We start from the raw sequence: 25,870 nt of genomic DNA, 5'->3' as shown, positions 1-25,870 counted from the left end.
CACAGGAAGAGAAGCTAATATTCAGATCTACCCAAACCAGTAATTTCAAAAATAGAAGACTGAAAACTGTTTTCTACCAATAATAAGTTAAAAAAAAAAACAAACCAAAAAAAAAACCAAACACCAAAAACCACACACCACACAAAACAACCCACTAACCAGTCTGAAGAGTAATTCGGCGCAACGAATTTTCTGGGAAACTCCAGAACTAAGTTATCCAGCACTTACATAATGTCGTCATATAAGAGCATTTGGTACTTTGACCAGCACATAATCACCGCAATGAGAAGACAAGAAAACACTATTCGTTCTCATGAGAGAGATTAGAGAACACTTTTTTCAAATGTACTAATTCCAAAAGAGCACAAAAAAGCCTACAGAGTTTGTTTCCTGACATCAGAGGCTTTGAGCAATCTGTTTAATGGCTTCACTTCTCTGAATTTACCTCTACACAATCTAAACACCAAGTCACATTGGCTTCCACTCTCATATATGAACAATTTTTTACATTATGTTACGGATAATTCGATGTCAGGCTGGCAGCCCCAAACACGAGCATCTTCTATGTCTTCAAACTAAGTTCACTGAAGCATTTTTTCACTGCTACCTTCATTTTCTTCTCTTACTTGCATTAACTATGCTTTGGTCTCTATTTTTTCCCCAGCTACAGCTGTTCCTGATGCTGCATGAACAGTCACAGTATTCCTCCTCTAGAAACAGCACTGGTCTCACATCTTTTCCATTCAGCACACTGAACACAAGTCAGTCAGAACACAACCACCACCAAATTTAGCACAATATAAAATATTGAACCAGTGGTGAAAGATCTATATAATCTATTCTGCACCCTCCACAGCCTCTCAGACTCTAGCCTCAAACAGCTTTGCAGTCAATCCATAACAACGTAAGTCGCTACTTCATTTTACCTACACAACATCAGTTTAAGCTGTATTTGCCAAATTTTTAAGGTGTAGAAATGATTTTGAGACTATATTCAGGGTGAGATACAAATAATTTCTCTCCCCTTCTTTACTTGTTGGTCCACTAACTTTGAAGCACTAGAAAACTCAGTTATCTTTATAAGAAATATTTCATATTTCCTAAATACTAATTTTCTGGTTTGTATGTATAGGTACCTGGGAAAATACCTTATTTTAAAAATATCTATTCAACAACCTTATGCCCCACTTAAATGGGGATAAATCCTTTTACACTATTATGCAGGGAGCATATTTAGTCATACTTACTTTTACAAGTTACCACTTAAGATGAGGCACTAAATCCCAACAGATAGCACTGAAAGGAACATCTTCTCAAAGCAAAATGGATTTCCCTGATCAACCTTAGGATTATTAGATTTAGGAGAGGCCTTAAGTTTGTCAGAGACAAGGTAGTTCCCTCTTAACCTTACAGAAATGCATCTCTCAAACATTTATTCCATGTCAAGTTTAATGGCTGAAGGGCAGTAAATACCTTCTCTTGTCAGTCAACCTGCGTAAACACTAGTATACTAGCACTTAAGCAAATACTCTGCCTGGCTTCACCCAAGACTCTCAGTTTACCAAAAAAAAAGTTCAATTGCTTTTGCAATGTCCTAAACAACATAGCTCTGTACAAATCAGTAAAGAAGGTACAGAAAATGAGGAGTCAGAAAGACAGCACAGGCTACAGACCAACAATCCTCCATCTAGTAAACTGGATCATCACAGTGTAAAACAGGGCTTTGAATTCTAAGAAAATGGTGGGTTTACCTTTTGAACAAGGTGAGCTGCAAGTGGAGCACCAGCCCACATCAGGTAGTACTCAACCTTCATCACAAAAATTTCACAGCTTCATGCTTCTGATCACATTTAGCATCAAAGGGACACTATGCTGCCACAAGACCCACATTTCAGACTCTGACCTCAGCACCTGTAACCAGAAAAAGTCAATACCTGGCCCTTTCTAAAGATGATAAAAGAGTTTTAGAAATTTATTCATGTCTTGAATTGCAACAAGCCCTCACAGTGGACCATTATGATTTCTGAAGTCATCAGAACAATGAGCAAAGGGTCCTCCTTGTTATATTATGGCCCCAGTAGCCTCTTGACATTCAGCATCCTCCTGTTCCAATTATTATTTCAAAACTGAGACAGTTTAACCTGTATAGCAAGCACTGCTACATCTAGAAAAAATACAATTTCAGAGCTAAATAAAGGAGCACTAACTTTCAGGGACCTGGAAAGCTTGTTACTTCACAGTGAAAATTAACAGATAAGCTGTTCCTCTATATTTTTCAAGTATAAATAATTTCACAAAGTAAAATCTAGCAGAAAGTTCTCTGCTAACCACTATACAGCCTTCCACAGCAGAAGTGCTGAATATGAGCTTTTCTTTTCTCAGCTGAAACCTTAATAGTTGATGCCATTTAAGGAGAAAAGAAGTAGCAATTAAGTACTGTATATTTATTAAACATTATTAACAGTACAACACAAGTCATGTTGTCAAGCAGAAGGACTCTTTGTAGTTTTTCCAGCCAATCATCAGCCATAGAGCCTTATGTTGTTTCCTTTCAGGTTTTGAAACACTGAGTCATGGAAATATCAGCAGTGCACACTTCCTCAAAGTAGCAATCTTATAGGAAGTGTTTGTTTAGTCTTACATGACACATTGTTTTGTTTATGTACAAGGGATTCCGGTAAAAATAATTTTCAGTTAAGGAAAAAAGACAAGAGGACAACAGTTGCAGTTATGGGAAGCCAAAATAAACCAATTTCAAATAGACATTTCAACAGTGCATTCATTAGCACAGATACTACTTTTTTTCTTTTTACTGTATGTTCCTTCCTTGCAACAGACATGAACGGAAGTAGCCAGACATTGAGTTCTTTCAATTCAACAAACCACAAAAGAAACCAGAAACTGGACAAGAGGTAGCACAGTAACAATTCCTCTTAACACTACTACCCACAATGGCAGAGTTCATATAATTGCTCCACAACTTCAGGATCTCAATGAAACACCTTCTGGAAATGGCACATTATTGGCATTGCAGCCGTATGAGGGAAACAGGTTCCTAAAAAGCTCAAGGGTTCACATTTTCAACATATGAAAGAGATGCCTCAAGCCAAATCCATACATGACTAGAACAACACTACTCCAAACGGGGAAGCATTTAGGTCTGCAATACAATTACTCATCTAGCTAGATGTGGCTCTATGCAACCCATCAGTTCCCAACTGAACAACTTATACCAGCAGGAGAAAATGACTTCATTTACCTGAAGCTTCTTGGAAGTACAGGACAAGACCCAGCCATGCAATACTTCACATTAAGGCATTCAAACATCTCTAGGCTATACATGTTTTGCACAGCTTGAAATCTCCAAACTGCATCAGCCTCTCTACTAAGAAAGGCACACCACCACGGGTGTCCCACGCTGATCTCAGTGTGTTTGCACTGATTCTTCAGAGCATCAGTCTTACATTTTGTCAGACTTACACTGAGGCATACTTGTATAGCAGTGCCCCCATTCATGATTTGCCAGCAAAGGTACTACAGGGAAGAAGACATCTTGCCAGATCAGGCACAGAATATCTGAAAGTCAGAGATCAATCAGAGCTTGGCCATGAAGCAAGTTCCTAAAGAACAGGACTGATCACTTCTCAAGCATGAAAAATACAAGCAAATCAAGATGGGAAATGACCTATCCCTTTGTCCTCAAATAACTTATCACTTAACCCACAAAAAGATTCAGCGTCCTGTCACTAGAAAACAGAGAAACCTACAATATACTAACAAATGGGAACAGCTAATTTACTCTTGGAAATAACCGGAGGGACACTACCTTTTTTTTTTTTGTCAATGTCCATTACCTCCTTTCAAATTCACTCACAGGATTTTTTGCAGGGAGCCTACAAGATTCACTATATAATTTTGTCAAGATTAGGATTGCTTTACAGGGTTTGTAAGATTAGAACTACTCCCTCAACCCATCAGAGCAATCCTGCCACTTCCAATTGTCTGACCAAGTCCATGAAAGACAGTCAGCTGCAGAAATGTATTTAACTTTCAAAAGCAAATGTCAGAAACTCACGCTCCTGCCACAAAAGCTGATGGCTCTGCCTTCAGACACTTTCTAGTGAACAGAAGGAAAGCACTCGCTTTTGTGCATACTTGTTACCGCCCTCTGCCGAGGTACAGCAGAAAACCTGGGTACTGCAGCGCTCCAGAAGGCGCCTGGCATCATTCTTGCAGTTCATTGAGTAAAGGCCTTCTGCTTAGAAGGCAGAAATGAAGCAGCGGTGTAGCAGTGAGGCACGCAGCTTTTCCTACCTACTAAAACTTTTCCTACCGCTAAAAGGCAACGGGAATCCTGGCTGTAGTACTGCATGTTAATCAAATGCTTAGTTCTGATGAGGGCTCTGATAACTGAAGCCAGCAGCAGGATTAACTTCAATCCATGATTTAATGGGATTAATCTCAAGTCTTTTACCGCCATTTAATATCTTTGATCTCCTCTACCACTCAAAGAAATTCCCACACTCCAGTGACATCAGTCATTTGGGTATAATAACATCACTGTTTGTTGTAAAAAATACCCAAGAGTCGTCATCCTCCATCATGTGAGATGTGCTCTTACTCCTTTCACTGAAAATCGCCAGATAGAAACAACTTGCAATAGCATCACCTGCATGCTGTCTGAATCGCTCCTTTGCGGAAAGACTTCTTTGTTTTTCCCCCCCTCTCCTCTTTGAAAAGACACAAAAACGAAGTGTGGCGATACTTCATAGTCTTACTAAATCTATTTTCTGCATGTATAAAAGAATACAGAATCAACATACATTTTTTTTTTTACATTATGTTATGAAATTTTACTTCTTAAAATCTACTGTCACTAAACCACCTGCTAGCAGTCAGGAAGGAAACGATCCTAGTAATGGTCTCATTGAAATGCTAATGCCACTACCCAAATAATAAGATTTCCTAGCAAACTCAACTCTCAGTTTTATCTAACATGACAACTGGTGGTTGCAAATCTGCTTTCACATGCACGGACATGCAAGAGAAGAGATCTTTCAAGATCTCTGAGTTAATAGGAAGCTATCAGCCCAACAACTCCCTCAGTACCCATCACTGCGAGTCCAGCGCTAAACTTCTCTACTTCCCCTTAAGCTCCCGGCCACCATGCCTCATCGAAGGGAGGCAAACCGCTCCCTCCGCTTACTCTGCGTTTGCCTCTGTTACGGAAACGAGGGATTTTCCTTCCCAGCCGGCACGCTCTGAGCTCTACCAGGGAGAGTTTAATCTGCACGGCGACATCTGTCGCTTACTTTCTAATGATGTGGTTTGGAACTCAATCAACAGCAACGCGAGTCGGAGGAAGCCGTGAAGCAGCAGCCTCAGCGCGTCCCGCTCGCTGAGGGAAGGGGCTGAGGCACACGCTCCTTCCCACAGCCGCTTTTTGGCCGGTTTCGCACCAGCTCTGCCAGTGACATAAAGTACTGAGACTCGGTGACCGCCTCCAAACTTTTAGCGCGTTGCTTAGCGACTAAAAGGGGAAAAAAAAAATCAAAAAAATCAAAAAAATCTCGAAATCCCCCTCATACCCTGCGCCGCCCGGACTCCCGCCGGCGCCGCTCGCCCTCCGGACGCGCTGCCGGCCTGTCACCGCAGCACCCGGCAGCCTCACAGGAACCAGCCCCGCACCGCCGACCCCGCGGGCACCGCCCGGCCTCCGCCACCCCCAGCCGCTGCCCCGGCGGGACGCGCAGCTCGGGGCAGCGCAACAGAGCGTCCTGCCGCGGGTGCCCCGCTGCACCGGCGCTGCCCAGCGCGGCCCGCTCCACAGGGGGCTCCGGGCGCTGCCGGGCGCCCACACCCCTCGCCCTCACCTATTTTAATTCTGACGCTTTGGAAGACCCGCAGCCCCTCTTCCTCCACCGCCATGGTGGTGGTGGTGGTGGTGGTGCCGCCGCGCCTGGCGATCGGCAGCGCTCGAACCCCGCCGCCGCGGAGATGCACAGGCTGGGCCGGGAAGGAGGAGACAGACGAGGGGCTCCGCCGCGAAGGGAAGGCGAAAGGGCGGGCGGGCGGGCGAGCGGAGGGCTCCGAACGCGCCGCGATCCGGCTGCCGCGACCGAGCGGCAGAGCGAAGCGAGCCACAGCACCCGGCTCTCCCCCCTCACGCTGGCAGCTCCCGCCCTCGCCCCGCCGCCACCTCCTCATTGGCCAGCGGGGCAGCCGGCCGCGGCGCTCATTGGTCCGCTGCCCGCCAGCGGTGGTGGGAGGGGGAGCGGGGTGCCAGGGAGATGAGGCGGGGGGGGGGGGGGGGCTGCGGTGCTTTGCAACAGCTGGAGCGCGCCTCGCGCCGCGCCCCCCCCCCCCCCGCCGCCCAGCTGTGGAGCGCGCGCCGCGCCGCGCCTGGGCCGCCCCCTCAGCCGGCGCGGGGCCTGCGCGTCTTGGCGAAAGGCAGGCAGGGAAGGGGGGAGGCTCAAGTCCTGTTTCACACAGAGCCGTAAAGAAAGGGCACTTGCGATGCCCCAGGATGAAACCCATTCATTAGTGGGAAAAGAAGTCCCGTGGTAAATAAGCAAACCCGTCTGGGCGCTGGGAGCAGGCCAGTCTGTCTCCTGGCTCCATTAGATCAGCGGCAAAGCTTGCTCTACCTGATGGCATGGGGAGAGCAGCATGATTATAAGTTAAACAGCAAGAAATAGGACCTGTGTCAGCGTTCAGTGCCAAGCTTTGGGTCTTGTAAAGTCAGTAATTGAAATACTCCTTCCCTGGAGGTCTGGCAGAAGCAGAACACAAAGTTCAGTAGGAGCCTACAGATTACTTCATACAGCAAAAAATCAAATTACCTTTGGTGCAGACAGTCACAACCCCCCCGAGGGGCTTGGACCATCCCTATGCAGACCAGCCCAGGCACATCACAGTCCACCATGGCCGAGAAGCACAACAAAATGTCCCTTCTCAAGCCTGCAGCTGAAAAGAAAATAAGAAAGAAAAAAAAAAGTGAAAAAAAACCCTACATTCCAATGCTTTCCCGCTTCAGCTATAATTTCTGAAGTAAGAGGCACACCAAGAACAAGCTATACATATATTAAGAAGCAAGTATTAAAGGACAGCAAGAAATGGCAAGGCAAATACTAAGTCACATGCAGCATGAAGTCTGTAGGCAAAAAGTTATCCAGGCTAGCCAAAGGAATACAGCTGGCAGTCCATCATTTCTTGAGTCGTGGCAGGTACAACACAAAACAAACTCCCTTTATTTAAGAAAAAAAGTGAGACATTGAAATATATAAGAGCAAATGAAAACTCGGGAAAGAGATACTTGGGAAGTCAGGAAAGCCTGGGGCATCTGGGCTTTCCAACACAGGCATGGGCCTAAATCTGAAGGAAACTGGGAAGGTCACAGCCAAAAAAGGAATCAGTGAGTTATCTTAAGGAGCTGCATTACTGTGTTCTTCTTGTCTGCGTAGCCAAGTGACATAGGTAATTTGATAAAAGTACTTCTGTAGCATAAGACTCTGAAGGGATCTTGTAAAGCACAGGCTTCCATTTACCAGCATCCATGCCATAACTCCATTCTCCTCACTACAATATGCCCAGTGTCCTCTGTAACCTCATTGCATTATCCCCGTTGGACCTACCGTGTGTCATCTCTTCTCCATAATGCTCCCAGCTCACTGCAATACTTCAGCCCCTCTGCCCGCTGGTCGTTTGCATCCCCTGTGATACCTTCAGTGCTCCCTGTCCCTCTTTTGAAACTCTGTACGTGCTCACAGATACAAAAGGAATATACAACGGCTGTTGCTTGTGCTCCTTCGCCACACAACACACCTTGAACTTACTTGCACAAAATAAATACAGGCCCACTGAGTCACGGCACTGAAGAAGAATGGCAAACAATTGTCATACACAATACGGTACACAGGCAGAAGCAACAGCCATAAGCAAGTGGATAAAGTTTAGCTATAAGCAAAGGACAATGGATACTATTGTTGGGATCCCTATAAGTTGACCTCAAATGAGCTCACAAATCTTTTTTAAAACATGTTATCTTTGTACCTGTGATTCAGAAACCAAAGAAACTTCTACACACTGATGCTGGGAACTGATAAATCTTCCCCAACAGCAACAGGGAGAAACCTGCTTCCATGCTCTAAATATAAACATCTCGGATAAAATATTGTACTTCTCTCTGTTTCCTGTGTTTGCCTTTGGTACGTAAAGACTTCAGTTGACCTCATTTCCCCCTCTGAAGCTTTTCTCATCTGCAGAAAGTTGACCCCAACATATTAATTAAAAAACAAAATCAATTTATCACTTTGCTTCCCGGCATTTGCAGCTGTAAGAGTTACTCTCAGCAGATGCACAGACTGTGCTTCCCAATCTGCAGTTGTGTTCTTTTCACACAGCCATGGCACTTCTATTTCCTTTACGCACATGGAACGAAACAAGGTATCTACCTATAACCTAGTTGTTGTATGTTCACAAAATGAGACTGTGCATGAATTCCCCATCCCTTTTTGTGCACCCAAGTTTGCAGTCAGAGCCCACCACTCTTAAATTTAGTTTTCTTCGAACTAGCACAAATTCATGCTGTTATCTAAGGTGATGGTCACCCCTCACGTCCTAACCTCAGTTATCACTTGCAGCCTCTCCCTGTGCTAGTATGGCTGCTCATGAGGGTGTGTGGTGTACCATATTTGTTGGTTGGAAACAAAAAGTACACTGTCATGATTCCCACTTGTATATTATGAAAAACAAGAGACCCAAGAGCTGTGATGCTTTAAATTCCTTTGCCCAGGATCATAAGCAACCTGAGCAGAAAGAATCCCAGTCCAAAGGTGAGACTGAGGCACGCTGGCGTGCTGGGCAGCTTTAGGAGTACATGCTTACACACCACCACACTTCCACTGTTTTTCAGGATGGCCTAGCTTTACCAAGAGCATGGATATGTCCAGGAAGGCTGTGGCAAAATTCAACCATAAACCCAGCCTTTCCTTTAAAATGTACTTAAGTATCACCAACTTCTGTATTTAAGCATAAAAGAAACTACCAAGATAGCTACGGAACTGAGATTAGCAACAATCAGAACAGACCAATGTTAAGAACAAAACCCCAAAACAGGAAAAAAACTAACCAACCAAACCCAGACCTAGTAATTCAAAACAAAACAGACCCAAGAACCCTTATAGCAAGGAAAAAAGAAAGAAAGGGGAAAAAAAAAGCTGGCACCTTCTTACACCCTTTGCCATGGAATAAACCAGTCTTCCTCACAGGAGAATCTGCAAACAGTTACTTGCAGCTCGCTCTGCTTCCCAGCTACGCTGCTGGTTTCCCACCAGCCCTGCTCTGCTGAAGCTCTTTGACAGTGCTTTCATGTATCAATGTGCCAGTTTATTTTCTGTTGCCTCTTGTTTTCTTGACATAAGGCTAATAGCTTTTTGCTTCCTCTCTAATAAACATCTGTCTCCAAATCGACATGCCATGCAGTCCAAGAATGTAAATGAAAGCAATGTTTCAAAACTCACATGAATATGTATTTTAAAGATGTTAAATGCATTATAAGAAACAGCCACAGAACTGTGCATTGCTTTTTCAATATCTCTATTGTTGAAACTAAACCTCAGTAGCAGCGTATCACATGGGTGTGTGTGTACTATAGATAACACGTGCAGGCAACATGAGGGTTGCAGCTGCTAGCAGTCTGATCAAAAAATCTAGGCAAAGTAAAATGCTGCTTTTTAAGATGCGGATGAGTCTGTTAATGACAATATCTTTTCCAACTTTCTTCATCCAAGCCATATGGGTTTATATTATCAGCTCTTCAGAGGATTCTTGGGTCTAAATTAGACTACAAAGAAGGTCATTTTCTGTGACTCATTTGTGCCAAGCAAGGAAATAATTTCCTCTCTTGATCTACATGATAGCTTTCTCTCGGGAGGAAACAGAATATAAGAAGCTTTCTAATCTCCTTTTGCATTATGCAAGAAACTAACAAAATATGAACCTATTATCCCCTGGGTAGCATGAAGCTGCTACCTATGTTCATGTGAAGGAACAACTTAGTTAAGACAAATCTAAGGAAATATCACTGTGACACAAAGCAAGACTATGATCTGATGACTGGGCAAGATACTGTGATTGAGTTTTAGGAAGACATAGATAATTTCAACTAATAATATTTATACAAGCCTTAAAGGCAGCTTCTATCCACATAGAGATGCTGCATGATATCATTGCTCTGACCTTGGTGACCCAGTAAATATTTTTCCCTGGCAAAGTGAGTGGAGAAGCAAAGATGTCTTCAGTTATGTGAAGTGGTAAATTCAGCCCATGCAGTGATACCTTTCACAGTAATACAGAAAAAGGAGAGGTGGGGGAGTGGCTGCCCTGGAGTCCTAGAACCACAACTAGCCAGGAAAAGGCTGCAGTTCTTTCCCCAGCCTCCATGCAGTGAGGTATGGCAGAAATAATCTGTGTGAGTAGGAAATTGAAGAATGAGTCTGTGATTACCTTGTGTCTCCGAAGGCTAAGAGCTTGCATCTGATGTAGCTACAGAGGAATGAGCGAACTAATGAAATTGCTTGTATGATGAGTCTGGCAGGAAAACACTTTGGCCATTATATTACATGAGAGAAGGAAAGAAAGAGAATGATGACAAGAAGAAGGTTTTAATTAGCAAAATGTCAGCAACAGTGACAAGAAAGCACAGATTTCACAAAAATTTAATTGAAGTTTAATTGAAGAAGAAACATGGGAAAGAGTGGACACTACTGAGATGGCTGTTGCTGAACTCCGTGTGCATGTACCAGTATAATATACATGTACAGTGCACTCACACACTGGATAAAAATAGATCTGTGCATCAGAAACAGGAAAACTGGGGATTGCTCTGCAGTTACTACACTGAAAGAAAGCAAAGATCTCCACTGTGACCCCAGAGTAGAGGCAGAAAAGCATGTCTACTTTCTTACTGCTTGCCTTTTCAGAACATCTCACATTTTTTGCCGGTTGTCACTGGAACTCTGGGCCAGGAAGAGGCCAGAATGGGGAAAAGAAAAATGGCTTTAATTACAGGAAAAAGCGGCCAGTGAGAACTGGTTGTTACAATAGCTGAGACAATACAATTAATTTTCTTGTTGTATGTTTTTTTAATCTTTATTAAAAAAAAAAAAAGAACACTTTGCTCTCTTAATTCTTGTTCATCGCTTCTAAAAATCTGCCCACCTAGCGTCCTCCTAAATCATGTAACTTTGTTAAAATCCAAGTCATTTCAGCAGCAAGCACAGAACATTCAAGATTCCGATGAAGTTTACCAACATGAAATACCTTCAGGCTAAACTCGTAGATGCATTGTGTTCTGGGTCCTATCTGCTTTACTTGAGCCTATAAACTTTGCTTTCCTATTAAGGAACAAATCCCTTTATCCTCCCATAAAAGATTATAATGTAATAAAACTGCATTAAGATCTTACATGGAAAAAAAAGAAAAACAAACCCAAAACAAAACCAGTGATTATGTGCAAGAACGAAATGTGGTGAATTTTACTGCAGTTTAATAAGTATCCATCCATCCTCATCTCTCCCACATCAGGCTTCTGTGGAAGCGCTGTAACTAAGTGAAAACAGCAAATAATCTTGAGAAAGAAAAATGGAGCAGCAGTGGGACTTTTTACTTTTTTTTAAATACTGGGTACTGCTGTTTACAATAAATACGTGGTTATGCAAGCAAGCATATAAACACCCGTATTTCACAAGTAACTGCATATTGGCAGCCATAATCATCCTCATATCTGCTTTGCTTTTATGCCACCAGCTCATCTGCAGTCTTCTCTGTTCCTTATGAGAATCAATTTGACAACACAGGGCTCCATCCTTGCTCTCCAGCTCCAAGGCAAAGCCTCAACCCCCCTCAGTTTAGCAGCACCAATAGTATCTCTTCTGATGAGACTGCAAGGAGAGCTCTTACCCCGTCTTCTCTTTCATAACCCCCCCAGATGGGGGTGTGCAGTCCCCCAGAGGGAAGCCACTAGGATTATGCTACCAACATTTACCCAAAACCACCCATAAACCAAACACTTTTCTGCCTCTGAGATATGTCCCAGATTTGTGCTATAAGCAAGATGTATATGACAGATGCCATAAAGTTTACATTGACTTTGGGAAGCTTTGGGAATAGTTCATCCACATCCAGTGCTGTGAGTGACACAGCTATCCCACATGCAGCTATAAACTGATGAGACTTTTCCATGTCGTCACGCGTTTATTATGGGTCAGGTCCTGTGGTCTTCCATTTGCTCAAAAATCCCACTGAAGCCAGTGCTGGCGGGTAAGCTTGCGAATGCCACCCTCTCTCTGCATGGTGAATAGCTCCCATTGAACCCACTGGCATTACTCATGTGTTTGTTTGAGTAACGACTGATGAGAGCAAAAGGAACTAAATGTGGTGCTTACTAGGGACTGCTAATCTGAAACAAACCCTCCCTCCATCAGTAGTACCACTTGGGCAGAGCTAATCTGCCAGTGAGACGCTACCTAGAAAAGGCAATGTGCACAATTTGGCATGATAGTTTTAGCATGTAATTCCTTAAAGCATGTGGGGTTTTTTTGATTATCCAGGCATTACTGCATGAAGGAGCTCTCTCCCATCACAGTACATGAGCAAATATAATCTTATACCATGAAACACAATTAGCCAGATGGTTATTTGGAGGTTTTTGGAATAGAAGCAATTTCTCTGATCTGAGAGATAAAAAAATAAAATCAAAGCTGATTTTTTTTTTTTTAAATCATACCACACTTGATTCCCAAGTATTTAATTACATATTATCATGGGTAACTACTAATCGGCTCCAATTATGCAATCTTATTTTATTGCTGTTGGAAACACATTTATAGCTACTATATAATGTGTATATTTAAGTCAATATCTGAATAAACAGTCGGGAAAACACATCCTTTGTACCCAGATTTGGAGACTAGTGTGATTATCATCTGCCACCTGCTGGAAATAGCTGTGATATCTCAACTAAGTTCCACAGATGGAAGGTCTGGTCACTCATCGAACAGGCAGAAATGTCAAAAAGCAAAATATGCTTCTTGTACACAGGAACTTATTCGTCATGCACCCAGTGCACTAGGAAAGTTTAACTGGCACATGGGGTTATTTCCATGCGGTTCTGACAGCCCACTGGAAATGGCACAATTGCAGGTCCCCACATGCCATCTTCATAAAGGAGCTCTTCCTCTACACAGTATAGTCTAGCACTGTATTTGAACCTCATTTGAAGAGCCTGATCATTCTGGCTTCATGATGGCCCATAAAACCCTCAAGGAGAACAAAACCTGCCTGTCCAAGACATCTGCTCTCACTCAAAAAGAAGAGAGAGGGTTTGGATGAGGTATTTCTCAGAGCGCCAGAGAACCTTGCAACTTGCTGCCTCTGTGCCAGCAAACCAAAGTAAGTAATCCAAGTAAGCCAGAGGGTAAATCCAAAGGCAGTAGTGCAAGACTCGCCTTCCTCTCTTGCTTGTGTGGAACAGGCTGAATAAAAGCAGGATGCACAGGTAAGACTAGCAGTACTTGTCAGTGTGATGGCTTCTTGTGTCTGACTGGCCCATGACAGGACTAATTGCGCTGGTGTAATTTTGCCTTTGGGAGGTATCCCCAAGCCAGTGGGGAGAAAGAGACAGGTACAGCTAGATTAGTGCTTCAGACCTTTTTTCTCCCCAAAATCATACCCATACCCTTAAGCGGATGACTTCTGTGTGCCCAACAGGTTTAGAACAACAGAGGGTTTATGTTTAGATAGTGCTTGCACTCAGAAAAACAGTGCCTTTCTCTGAGTACCTTTTAAAGGAGGAGAGTCAAAAATGAAGATGGGATATAAATGATTTTTGAAGGTTATCCAGGTCTGTGGGATGGAGTAGAGAAAGAAAGAGAAAAATACACATCCAAGGACCTAATAAAACTGTAACTGATTCCTCATTTTCTCCACTAACTTGTTTTAGCCATTATAAAGCAATCAGATATTTATAGCAGTAAGAATTAATGTAAGCCCTGAAAGCAATGTAACAAACCTAAAACACTAAGCAGCACATTAGTAAGAATTAATATTGGCACCTGCTATCACATGCCTCCTACACAGTGAAAGGGCCAGGCCTGCCTGAGGTGTGCACACAGAGGCACGTGCGTCCTACTGCAGTGTACAGCATTCACATGAGCAATAGCACAGTCCATTCCCATAACACACGTGCACCACCATGCATCCACCTACAAACACACAAAACAATGCTTCTCTTGGCATCTGCTCTCAGCCAAAACCCTTTACTGCTTCACTGTGCTTTTTCAGCTTTTAGGAGGTTGCTACGCTTCAGGCCCCTCCAAGTTTTCTCCTCTGTGCTGCTCTTAGGAGGTTACCACCTCTCTCCCAGCAATGTAGACCTTGTCTGCACTGGCAAATTGCCCGCATTCCAGCCACAAATTTAGCTATGCCTCATGCTGACAAGTAGGCAGAGGTTTGCTCTCATAAAGCCAGACAAGGGAAAAACTCACAAAGTAGAACACTGCCAGACAAAGACTCAGCAACACCCCCAGCCTGCACACAGCAGACAGCTTATCATCTTTGCTGCAGCCATTGCTGCAGTGATCCTTGTGTCCAGGAGAACACATAGCTGAATGCAGATGCTCACCTTGGAGTGGATGGGCCTCCTGGGCCGATTCATCCAGCCCTCTGTGCCAGGACATGCTGGCCTCTGGCTACAGACAGGCTTTTCAGCAGTTACAGGACCTTCTGGGGTTACCTTGAAAGGGCTCCCCTCCTCAGGCAAAGGTGGGGGACTGGGCCCTGACCTCTCCTCTGTGTACACACTCCCTAGCACCCACACTGTAAGACCAGCCTTCCTCAAAAAGCTAAGGAGTGCTGCACGAGCAAACAGACCTCAATGCAGAAGCTCAGTCAATCGTCCAAGAGTCCTCTCCCTCTGTACCCTCCTCCCACGTTAAAACCACTGAGGAAAATCAGTTATCAGCACTAATCTACTTGGCTTTTTTGCTGTAGATCAAGGAAATCCTGGATCTCACCAAACATTGTCCAAAAGATTTTAAATTGTGTATGTAGATAGATGTATAGATAAATAAAACTCCTTATAATTATGGCAATGTTTTCCCTTCCTCTTCCTCTCTTCCCACCCCCTTTCCCTTCCCTCAATTTCTCAGACAATAAGTGGGAAACAACCTTTTTTTTTTCCTCAGCCAAAAACTAATTCCCACTCAAAGATTCCAAAAAGGGTCAAGTCTAAAGGAAGCATCTGGTAAATCTGCTTTTGTATTGCAGTGGGAGCCATAGCCCTCACGTCCCCTTCCCTTTGCACCACTCAGCGCAGCAAGCACTCATGCCACACTGGGAAGAGTTTGCTCCACTGCACACGTATGCACAAAGCCAGAGCCTGCCTGAATGCAGGCAGCCCTTAGCTGGAAGCAGCTAGGTATGCTGCATGCACAGGGCGAGCCGGTCCCACTCACCCCAGCAGGTTTTCCAGTTGCTTTTTTTATCCCCCTGACTGCAGATGGACTCTTCAGCTACTCAGTGGGGTGGTTGGTTTGCTGGTGAGTTATATGATAAGGGTGTGTGCTTGCAGGGTCAAAGTCACAGCATTGGATCCTATCATGTATCATACCGAACTGACCAAAACAAAATTGGCTTCTCACAGCATCTCCAATTGCCCATGCAGGGACAGGCAGTGAACGATGGGAGACTGGGCCTGATCCTCAAACACACCCACGATCGACTCCAGTCCTGCAGTTCAGCCTGTGCATGCGCTCAAAGTCAGTCAGAGAAAAACACTTCATAAAATAAAGTGAGAAATTGCCATAACTTTAAAATAACCAGGAAAGTTGTCAACAAAAAAGAGGACTTTCTTTCCTTGTCACACGTACAGAGAACCCTTAAAGCTTTAGGACACATACACCCAGCCTCTTATATTTTCTTACTATATATATATAAAGTTCTCAGCAGAAGCAAACCATGGAAAAGGTACTTCTGGTCACAGTGAGCAACAGTACCTCCAAAGACATTGATCTATATTAGGTGTGCAGTGGGAGAAGCAACATATTCTTTGACTCACCCCGTAATAGGGCTGTAAGCACAAGCAGCTGCTGTAGCTGGCAGCTCCTAAGCCATCCCAAGCTCTTCTGGCAGACAGTAGGAGAGGAAAGGGCAGCAACTCACTAACCTTGCAACATAGTTCAAGGGGGAAGTAACCCAAGATTCAAATTCCTATCGGTGATACCACCCACAGAGCTTCCAGCCCTATATATTATATATACAGGTTTTCTTAAAAATCAGACCAAAAGCAAAAAGAGACTGAAAAACATACCCAGAAATCTACATGAGCCATAGGGTGCTAAGATCTCAGAAAAGAAGCTCTGCACACCCCAAGACTGCCGTATTAGAAAAGTAGCTTGGTATTTACTATTAACAACCTTGTTTTTATGCTGCAGAAAACACAATTCTCTTTGCTTTATGTGAAAACTGAATGTAGACATGTATACATTGGTAAGTGTATGTATAGTGGAAAACGCATTTTTTTGCAAAATCATCTGATGTTCATTATCTACTTATTTCTCATTTCTTTATCAGCAGGTAATACCTTTTGCTATCAAGAAATTATATGCAAGTCTTTCTGCACGTAACATGGAAATTTCCGTGGCCATCGCTTCATAAATTGTATACAGAATAAAAGCTTCATGAATATAGAATCATAGAATAGTTAGGGTTGGAAAGGACCTCAAGATCATCTAGTTCTAACACCCCTGCCATGGGCAGGGACACCTCACACTAAACCATCCCACACAAGGCTTCATCCAACCTGGCCTTGAACACCGCCAGGGATAGAGCACTCACAACCTCCCTGGGCAACCCATTCCAGTGCCTCACCACCCTAACAGGAAAGAATTTCTTCCTTATATCTAATCGAAGCTTCCCCTGTTTCAGTTTTAACCCATTACCCCTTGTCCTGTCACTACAGTCTATGATGAAGAGTCCCACCCCAGCATCCCTATAGCCCCTCTTCAGGTACTGGAAGGCTGCTATGAGGTCTCCACGCAGCCTTCTCTTCTCCAGGCTGAACAGCCCCAACTTCCTCAGCCTGTCTTCATATGGGAGGTGCTCCAGTCCCCTGATCATCCTCGTGGCCCTCCTCTGGACTTGTTCCAGCAGTTCCATGTCCTTTTTATGTTGAGGACACCAGAACTGCACACAATACTCCAGGTGAGGTCTCACGAGAGCAGAGTAGAGAGAGGGGCAGGATCACCTCCCTCAACCTGCTGGTCACGCTCCTTTTGATGCAGCCCAGGATACGGTTGGCTTTCTGGGCTGCGAGCGCACACTGAAGCTGGCTCATGTTCATTTTGTCATCAACCAACACCCCCAAGTCCTTCTCTGCAGGGCTGCTCTGAATCTCTTCTCTGCCCAACCTGTAGCTGTGCCTGGGATTGCTCCGACCCAGGTGTAGGACCTTGCACTTGTCATGGTTGAACTTCATAAGGTTGGCATCAGCCCACCTTACAAGCGTGTCAATGTCCCAATATCTGCTTTATCTTGCAGAGGTAGTAGGTCCAGTCCTCTAACTTGTTAAGGATACTTCACAAGACTGCTCTGACTAAGCAGCGAAATGCCACTCTAAAGAGCCCCTGTTGTAGCTGTAAGCTTAGTCTTGAAATTAGGAGAGGTAGGACCTGCTCTTCCTGTCTTCCAGCACCATCTTCTATCAGAAAGGACCTGCTGGACCTTAGGTAGCTCAACGCAAAGACAGCCAATTTTGAAACTGTTGAGTTCTGCTTTCCTTACCACAAAACAAAACAAAAAACCACAGAAAAGACAAAAACCCACCCAAAACCCAGCTGAGAATGAATGTATACCTGGTCCACAGTTTCTAAGGGTAGAGAGAGAACAGGCAACCACAGAGGAAGTTGAAAGCCGCTTCCTTTCTGTCACATACTTCAATTGAGAAGCAGTTTGGCCATGTTTCCTTCAATGTAAGAGGCTATGTTTTCCTTATATTTTCAGGACTTCATCAAAATCAAAGAAATCATAACGAAAACAGGGCCCTTTGGATCTGTCCATAACACATCATCACACATGTAGCATTTAAAAGACTGAGGCCAAGACGCTGCCAAGCAAATGAGGGACAAGCATTTCTATTTGTTCAGGAGCAAAATATAATTGTATTATGTGCCTAGTTAGATTTTACATATATTTGAAGAAATGCATTTTGGCTCTTTTTTATGTTTACTGACATTTTCCACATCTTCCTGTTACATTAACAGGAAAACAGTAAGAACCCAAGCAGCCGAAGAGACACTTTCCAATTTCTTCCATCATTTGTCTGAAAAGCAGAGTACTTGCCTTACAGTTCAGAGTTAGCATGTATCAAGGTTTTAAATTTATCTGCTTTTGTTGTTTAAGTAAGTGCCATTTCACAGCAACTAGAATAAAAATCACAACCCCTGTATCCAACTGCACGTCGCTACTGAAATGCAAAAGTTAACCAAGATAAGAATTCAAGAGTGCAGTGGCTCTGATTCTGTGTTGGGTAGATGTGACAGTGTGTTGCTGTTCTCCTACACCCACAGGAGATGCTGTATAACAACCTAGACAAAGAGCCTTGTGCTAAAATGGAATATCCCCTGGTACATCCTCGTACAGACCCTTTCTAGCTAGTGAATTTTGGTACTGTCAGCCAAAGGATCCCGCCTTACTTCCCAGTGCTTCTATACAGTATGTATTACCCTACCTATTTTAAAAGACCCATGACAGCTGCAAGCTGTAATTCAAGTCTTCTCCTTAGGAACTACAGACCTTACCATGAAAATGCATGAGCCAAAAGCAGTGCTTTTCAGCAGACTGCCAGACCCAGCTTCAGGGTGCTCCACACCATGGGGACAGAAACATCCAATGAACTATGCCACCTAAAGCCCAACTTTGGAGGAGGCCAAGCCGCACTTAAATGAACAGAAGCACCTTTTCCATTTTTAGGTGGGCCTGAGAAAACATGTTTGCCCATGCATCTCCTTGCTAAATATTGCCTACAAAGAAAGCAAGCCAAGGTGGCCCTGAGTGAGAACCAGTGGTCAGCTTCGTAAACAGTTGGCTTTTGGAAATCTGTCTGAGCTTTCTGTAATTGTTAGCAATCAGATGGCATGCAGACAAAGCAAGGTGAAAAGGCTGTTAAAAACCAGAACTGTTTCACTATGAACACATTTGCTGTGGCTTTTGAAAAGTGCATATTTATCGATGAAAAAAACCTCTTTGAAACAAGTTACTGCAGTGCAAAAGATGACACCTCCCACTGTGGTTTGCTCAGAGCATTACTGAGGCATACTGTTCAATTCAAGGCTTGGCAAATATAGCCCATTATACAGTTCTTTGTGTATTTATGGCAGTGTGTAAAGCATTGCTCATAGAATCATAGAATGGTTTGGGTTGGAATGGACCTTAAAGATCATCCAGTTCCAACCCCCCTGCCATGGTCAGGGACACCTTCCACTAGACCAGGTTGCTCCAAGCCCCATCCAACCTGGCCTTGAACACTGCCAGGGATGGGGCAGCCACAGCTTCTCTGGGCAACCTGTGCCTCACCACTCTCATAGTAAAGAATTTCTTCCTTATATCTAATCTGACTAATAACTTATACCACTGTCTTTCCTTCACCAGTGGGAGGTAGATCTGGCCAGTGAAGTATAACTGGTAATCAAATTTATATATGAATAAAATACTTTTTGGAATGCTGTGCTATAACATCCAGTTCCTGTTTGCTACTCGTTAAATGTATTGTTTGAAATGCTACCACCAGCTATTCATTCTTTTTTCTGAGCAGCGATGCCATGACAACCCCCACGTGACCAGCTGCAAACATACCACAAGTCTCCGGGGCTTTGCTATAGGAAAGGCTCAGACTGGTATTACTCATACTTTTTTTCCTCTTTTTCTTTTCCCCCCTAAAAGCCCATATTCAGAGGTGCTTTATTTTGTGCAAGATGCACCATGTGGCAACAAACATCTTCAGCTAAAATGGGACAAAGCAAAGCATGAAGAGCACAAGAAAAGAGTAGGTACAGATGTTTGATAAAGAGCGGAGGCCTTTATGAAAGAATAACCTTACCCCAAAAAACCTACAGCAGCACTTTACTCACTCTTAATACTGTTGTGAAAGCTGCTGATCAGCAGCCAGGTACAAGAGACGTGTTTTAAGAATAATCAGCAAATACAGGCATAGCTTTTGTGTCCATTAGAGTTACCTTAATGATGTTCACCAAATTTAGAAGTAAAATAGATTCAGTTAGTCACTGGCTCCAAATCAGTAATAATGCAGTACTGCTCCCTCTTGAAAACAGTGACTACCATCAGCAGTGATTCAACTGTATTGCTACCTTAGGAAGATTGTATCACAATATAATTAGCTTAAATACGAAGAAATAGTTCTTCATTATTTCCAGACCGGGTCTGTTTCATTAACTGTATAAAAATATCTTCCTTCCTTCCTTCCTTCCATTGTTCCTATAATTCGACTTGCAGGTGGAAAATAGTTAAAGATGAAGTAGAGAATTGAATTTGACATATTTTCCTAACCAAATTGACAATATTGAAATAAATAAATAAATAAATACATTTCCTTCTGTCTGAATTCATCTCAAGAGGGTTACTAGTGTATATAGGCATGGATATTTAAACAGTGGCTCTTTTAAAGCAGGGAAATTATATTAGTGTAGCTGAAATACTCTGGGCATCCACTGTGCATACAGAACTCCCCTTTGTTCAGCAAACAGAGCACTTCATATATGCATGAAGGCATTCAGAAGCCAAGAACAGAGGTTAGATATCATCAAGATATATAGTGGAGAAATGTATTTATAGAGAACAAAATATTTCCCACAACTCGGCTGCTCTTGGGTTAAACATGAGTGTGAATTTCTGAGTGCGAGCAAAGAGAAAGAGCAGCTATCATGCTGGGCAAAAGACGGCTTAGGAGGTACAGCATTTTGTTCCTTATTACAGGGTTCATACCCAGATCAAGCAGTGACTAACAAGGTCTCCAATGGCCAAAGAGCAGCGTTTTCAGTGTCCCTGTGTTGACATGCTGGCGTGCTCCTGAATTCCCACGCTAGTTGCCCAGAAGTTCCAGCATGCCTTCGCTGGCATGAACTCAGGCTCGCTGCGGTGAATGCCAGCAACCAGAGGAGCAGTGCCCCTGGGCTGGGGCACCTGAAGGCAGCAGGCTGTCCTCAACACAGCCCCCTGCGGCACAGGCTTTTGCTCTGCCAAGAGAGACAGGGATTGCTCTGAGAAAATATACGGGCTTCTGCTTGGTGAGGTGCAGGCTTTCTATTGACGGAGCTCACAAAAAAATAAACCAGAGCAAGAGTGAAAGGGGGAAAATAAGGAGCAAGGAAGAAAAAAGGTAACATTAAAAAAAGTAATAACGAAAGGTACACTTCTTGGAGAGGACCATTATAAAGATGGCAAAGTTTAGGGATACATTATGATTTTCTCCACGATGCAAAGTACAAAAGCTGCCAGCATGTTTTTATGTACACAACAGCAAATGCTTCCAGTCTAAATAATTTTGTTATTTTCTTAAAGGAAGAAAGGAACAGGGTGAAAAAACAGATTTATATCTCCTCTCTGCAACATTCTGCATAAAATAAAGTATAAAAAAGCTCTAAAATCACCATGACTCTGGAAAGTGCCACAACAGAGATTAGGGTGGGTTAAAAAATACCAGGTTTTACATTTTACAGTTGTGCATGTAAGGACAAGACAGAAATTAATTACAACACTTTCCAGAAAATGAAATTATATTGATATAAATTCCATAGAAGAAATCCTGTTTCAAAACCCACCTTTTGTTTTTTTACTTTTGATACAGTTTGCATACCTATAAACTTGTATCAGAGTTTGCATAAATATCACATTCTTCCCACTGCTGGTTTCTACTGACTGATGCACTAACAGCTCTCTTTTACAAATTGCATCTCTTCTTAAAGTTAGTTTTAAAATAACTTAATAGCATAATAATTTAAAGCACCTGAAGAAGCAGAGGAGGTAGCAGCAAGAGGAAGCCAAAATCACCCAATTTTCTCAGCCTGTCTTCATACGGGAGGTGCTCCAGTCCCCTGATCATATTCGTGGCCCTCCTCTGGACTTGTTCCAGCAGTTCCATGTCCTTTTTATGTTGAGGACACCAGAACTGCACACAATACTCCAGGTGAGGTCTCACAAGAGCAGAGTAGAGGGGCAGGGATATAAAAAGCAAGCAACCTGTTATAAAAGCAATGAACCTGTCCTGGTAGTATTTATGACAGGTCTTCCATCAAGTCTCCAAGCCTGGTCCTTGGCTCATCGCATAACTGCTACAGAAAGATGTGGAAAACTCCTGCTGTACTCAGGCACTGCTTTGGTCATGTCCTTCTGTGAGGGTCTTGTGTTGGTGCTGTACCTGCTGCTCTTGGCATCCTCTTGGTTTTTAAATTGCAAGCATATCTTTATATATCACTGAAAAATGGTTCTAAATAGCCTGGGTCTGCCTGAGATGGAACAGTTCAAATCTGAGGTATGACAGAGGGAGAATGTTTATCACCTCTATTTTGGGGGAAAAAAAATGATCACAGTATCATTGTTTTAACTGATCTGCTCTCACTCCCTTCAAGCTCCAGGCTCAGAGACAGTGGTCTCCCTTCTAAAGCCTGTCTCGCTCCAGTCTCCATTACCGGCTTTTCTTCCACGGGATATATTCAGTGCAAGACATCTCACAGATCATTCTTCTTCCTCGTATATTGCATGGCTATTTAGGCCAAGGTGGGGATAAATATTGTTGTGCCACTGCACTGTCAACTCAGAGTAATTAGATTGACAATTTGCTTTTGATGATCATTCTAAAGTGCTAATAAGAAGAGGCCTCGGAATGCTTTCAACACAAGAAGTCCTTTTCCAGCATTCTTATCTTTTTCTGGCAGCATCCTCAATGTGCATCCCTTTGGAAAACCTGTCACAGCTTAAGAGTACCTAAGGCTTTCTTACACTAGTCTTTTTATTCCTGTTGGATGCCTAATAAAAACTGCCTGACTTACCTTAAACAGTCTTTCCTATATCATAACTTCCAACACTGCTGTAAATGGACTGTATGTGTTTTTACATTTCTTCAACAATAAGAGCACTTTGAATCTCAAGCAGACTTTAGAACAATTGCCTTTAACATTTTCATTTTCCACTACTCTTCTTCTGGGCAAGTCTGGCTTTGCTGATACAGTGAATCATATGTTTAATAATGCTACTGCTGGCTAACAAAACAGATCACAAGAATTTAAAGATTTCCCGTAATGATATGTAAGGGTTTTTCCAATAAAAAGGGGATAAACATTTCATTTGTGTTGCAGATCCAGACAGCAAAACCATTAATGGACACAAGTGCCCCTGCAATATACAGCCACCATCATCTGAAGTTAGGGAAAGATGAAGGTACAGTATTGGTTTTTCACTGAGCACTAGCACGCTTACCTTCTCATCTCCTCTCAAAGAAAACAAAGATGCGACCAGATGGTCACAATTTCAGGTCCTTTTTTTCCCCTCAGTGCACTGATTGTTGCAACAGGACTACCAGGATCCATGAATAGCAGACTCCCAGCAGCATTAAATAACATATTTTATCTTTATGCTTATTGATGAAATCAGATTGCTTCAGATTAACAAGTGCTAAGGTGTTCAAATCGCCTCCTAAAGGGTACTTCCGCACAACCATGAAAAAAACATCACAAATAATAATAATAGCACAATCATCAAGATACACACAGAGCAATGAACTGAATAATAGGATGTTAACATATTCAAAGCACAAGAAATAACAATGGGTAGCCTTGACTGGCAGTTATCCTTCAAAATCTTACTGCTCCCAAGAGGCAAATTTTATTAGGAGATGAGAGTGGAAAATAAATTGTTACCTGATTAACTCTGCTCACTAGAAGGAAACAACAACAACAATTAAAAAAGCCCAAACATGAGCACAGTAGAAAATACGTGCAGCTCAGCCCCGTCAAAGGCTTAATCTCCGAAGCAGTACCCCTCAGGCAATGGGAGTGTAGCCCATGTAAGGACTCAGAATTCATTTCCTTAAAATTGTTTATCATCTCACTGTGCAACATAATAATCCCCAGGCAACTTAAAATCACTTCATTAGCAAAACAATTCGTTTCTCCTGTGTGCATACAATCATATGCTACACTGGGACGTGGTTTCAATTGCGCTTGTTAATTTTTTCCTATTTCTGCAAAAATTACATTGACAAAGTTCCTCTGGAAATGAAACATTGCATAACCCCCCCACACACACACAGAGGTTAACAAAAAAGAAACACCAGCAGGAGCCCACTACTCTCAGGCACATTCGTTTGAACTAGAGGAGAAGTGAGACTGTGATCCCAGTCCTAGTTTCTCATCCTTCTCCTTCCCATACTGCTACAGAGGGAAAGAGGGAAAGAGAAAGAAAGAGACGCAGAAAGAAGAGAGGAAGAAAGGAAGAGAAAGAAGGAAGGAAAGAAGGAGGGAAAGAAGAAAAGAAAGAAGGAAGGAAAAAATGAAGGAGAGAGAGAAAGAAAGTCTGATGTTGCAATCTTCTACTAACTAGCTCTTCCTTACAACCATTCTCCTTGAGGTTATTCAGAGCCTGATGGGATTACTTAACACATCAGTTTCAGGTACCTTTGTACTACACTGTGACCAGCATCTGACCTGCTTTGATTATAAACCCGAGGTAATGAGGCAGATGCACTGGATTCTCTACAAAAACCTGTTACTCTAACATTAACCACTCCAAACTACCAGAGTAGGATGAGCAGGATTTCCTGTTCATTTTATACAGGACTTGCAATGTCTTTGGAATGCCTAGAATCAAATATTGGGGAAAAAGGTGGAGAAAGGAGAAGAGTGAATTAGTATGCTCAAAACAAGACTATTTCTTCAGTGATTCTGTTCTGAGAGGCTTCTGGGAATGAGATGTTGAAGTCAGCTATGAAAAGTGTGCCTTCCCTGCTTTCCTCCATCCAGCCTCTCTCTGGTTACCTCCAGCTCAGCCCTGCTGGAGAAGGCATTCTTGGGACTCAGATAACCTGGAAAATAAGTTTTTCCCCTCACCTCTTCCCCATTCCTGCCCAGTCCCTCAAAACCACTTTTATAATGGATTTGTGTTGTTTGAAAAACAATATGGTAACATTTTTTACAAATCAGACAATGCCCCCAGGATATTCAAGGGGATTCTCCTTCCTCCAGTGAACTCTTTCAGTTTTCACCCCCCTTTTGATGCAGTTAACTTCAGAAACTGAGATTATTAATATCTTCCATTTTAAAATCAACCTTAAAGAGGCTTAAAATCATGCTAACAATGAACAGAACTGGCTTATACTGCCTTTTACACCTCTCTCCATTTGTTCATTACACCCAGTTGTTGCTTCTCTTCTTACACTAGCTTGCAATCGCTCCAGGACAAAAATGGCCTGCAACTGGACCTAATCCAAACCTCACTGAAGTCAATGGAAAAATTACCATTTGATCCAGAGCCCACCAAAGATAATGGAAATTGCCCCACTGACTTCAGAGGAGTCTGGATAGGTCCCATCATGTGTTTGTACACTGTCCATCACAGTCCTAGATTTTGACAAGAGTCTTTGAGGGCTGCTAGAGACACAAGTGATAATGATGATCCTGGAAAACACATCAACAAATATTTATAGAAGTTCTGCTTACACTGATGAAGTGCATTTGCTAATCGTGAAGGCTGCTGCTGTGGTTGCAGGAGAGTGTTACAGGGTCAAATGTGCAGCATTGCAAAG

At 43.0% G+C, this 25,870-nt stretch overlaps 1 protein-coding gene across 2 annotated transcripts in view; it reads right to left on the bottom strand.

The window, feature by feature from the left end:
* Positions 1-25,870, bottom strand: part of RASA3 (RAS p21 protein activator 3) — a 178,008-nt gene that overhangs the window by 126,406 nt on the left and 25,732 nt on the right. The window contains exon 4 of one of the 2 annotated variants that reach the window (XM_065677862.1): positions 6,843-6,966. Coding sequence is in view for 1 of the 2 variants with exons in the window: in XM_065677861.1 (XP_065533933.1) it covers positions 5,874-5,928 (55 nt within the window). In the remaining variant the exon portion in view is untranslated. Of the gene's footprint in view, positions 1-5,873; positions 6,158-6,842; positions 6,967-25,870 lie in introns of those variants that run through there. The other variant, XM_065677861.1, reaches the window with a different exon arrangement.

This window comes from Lathamus discolor, chromosome 4, assembly GCF_037157495.1.
Source record: "Lathamus discolor isolate bLatDis1 chromosome 4, bLatDis1.hap1, whole genome shotgun sequence".
Classification (NCBI taxonomy): domain Eukaryota; kingdom Metazoa; phylum Chordata; class Aves; order Psittaciformes; family Psittacidae; genus Lathamus; species Lathamus discolor.
This window is presented reverse-complemented; position numbering and strand designations above follow the sequence as displayed.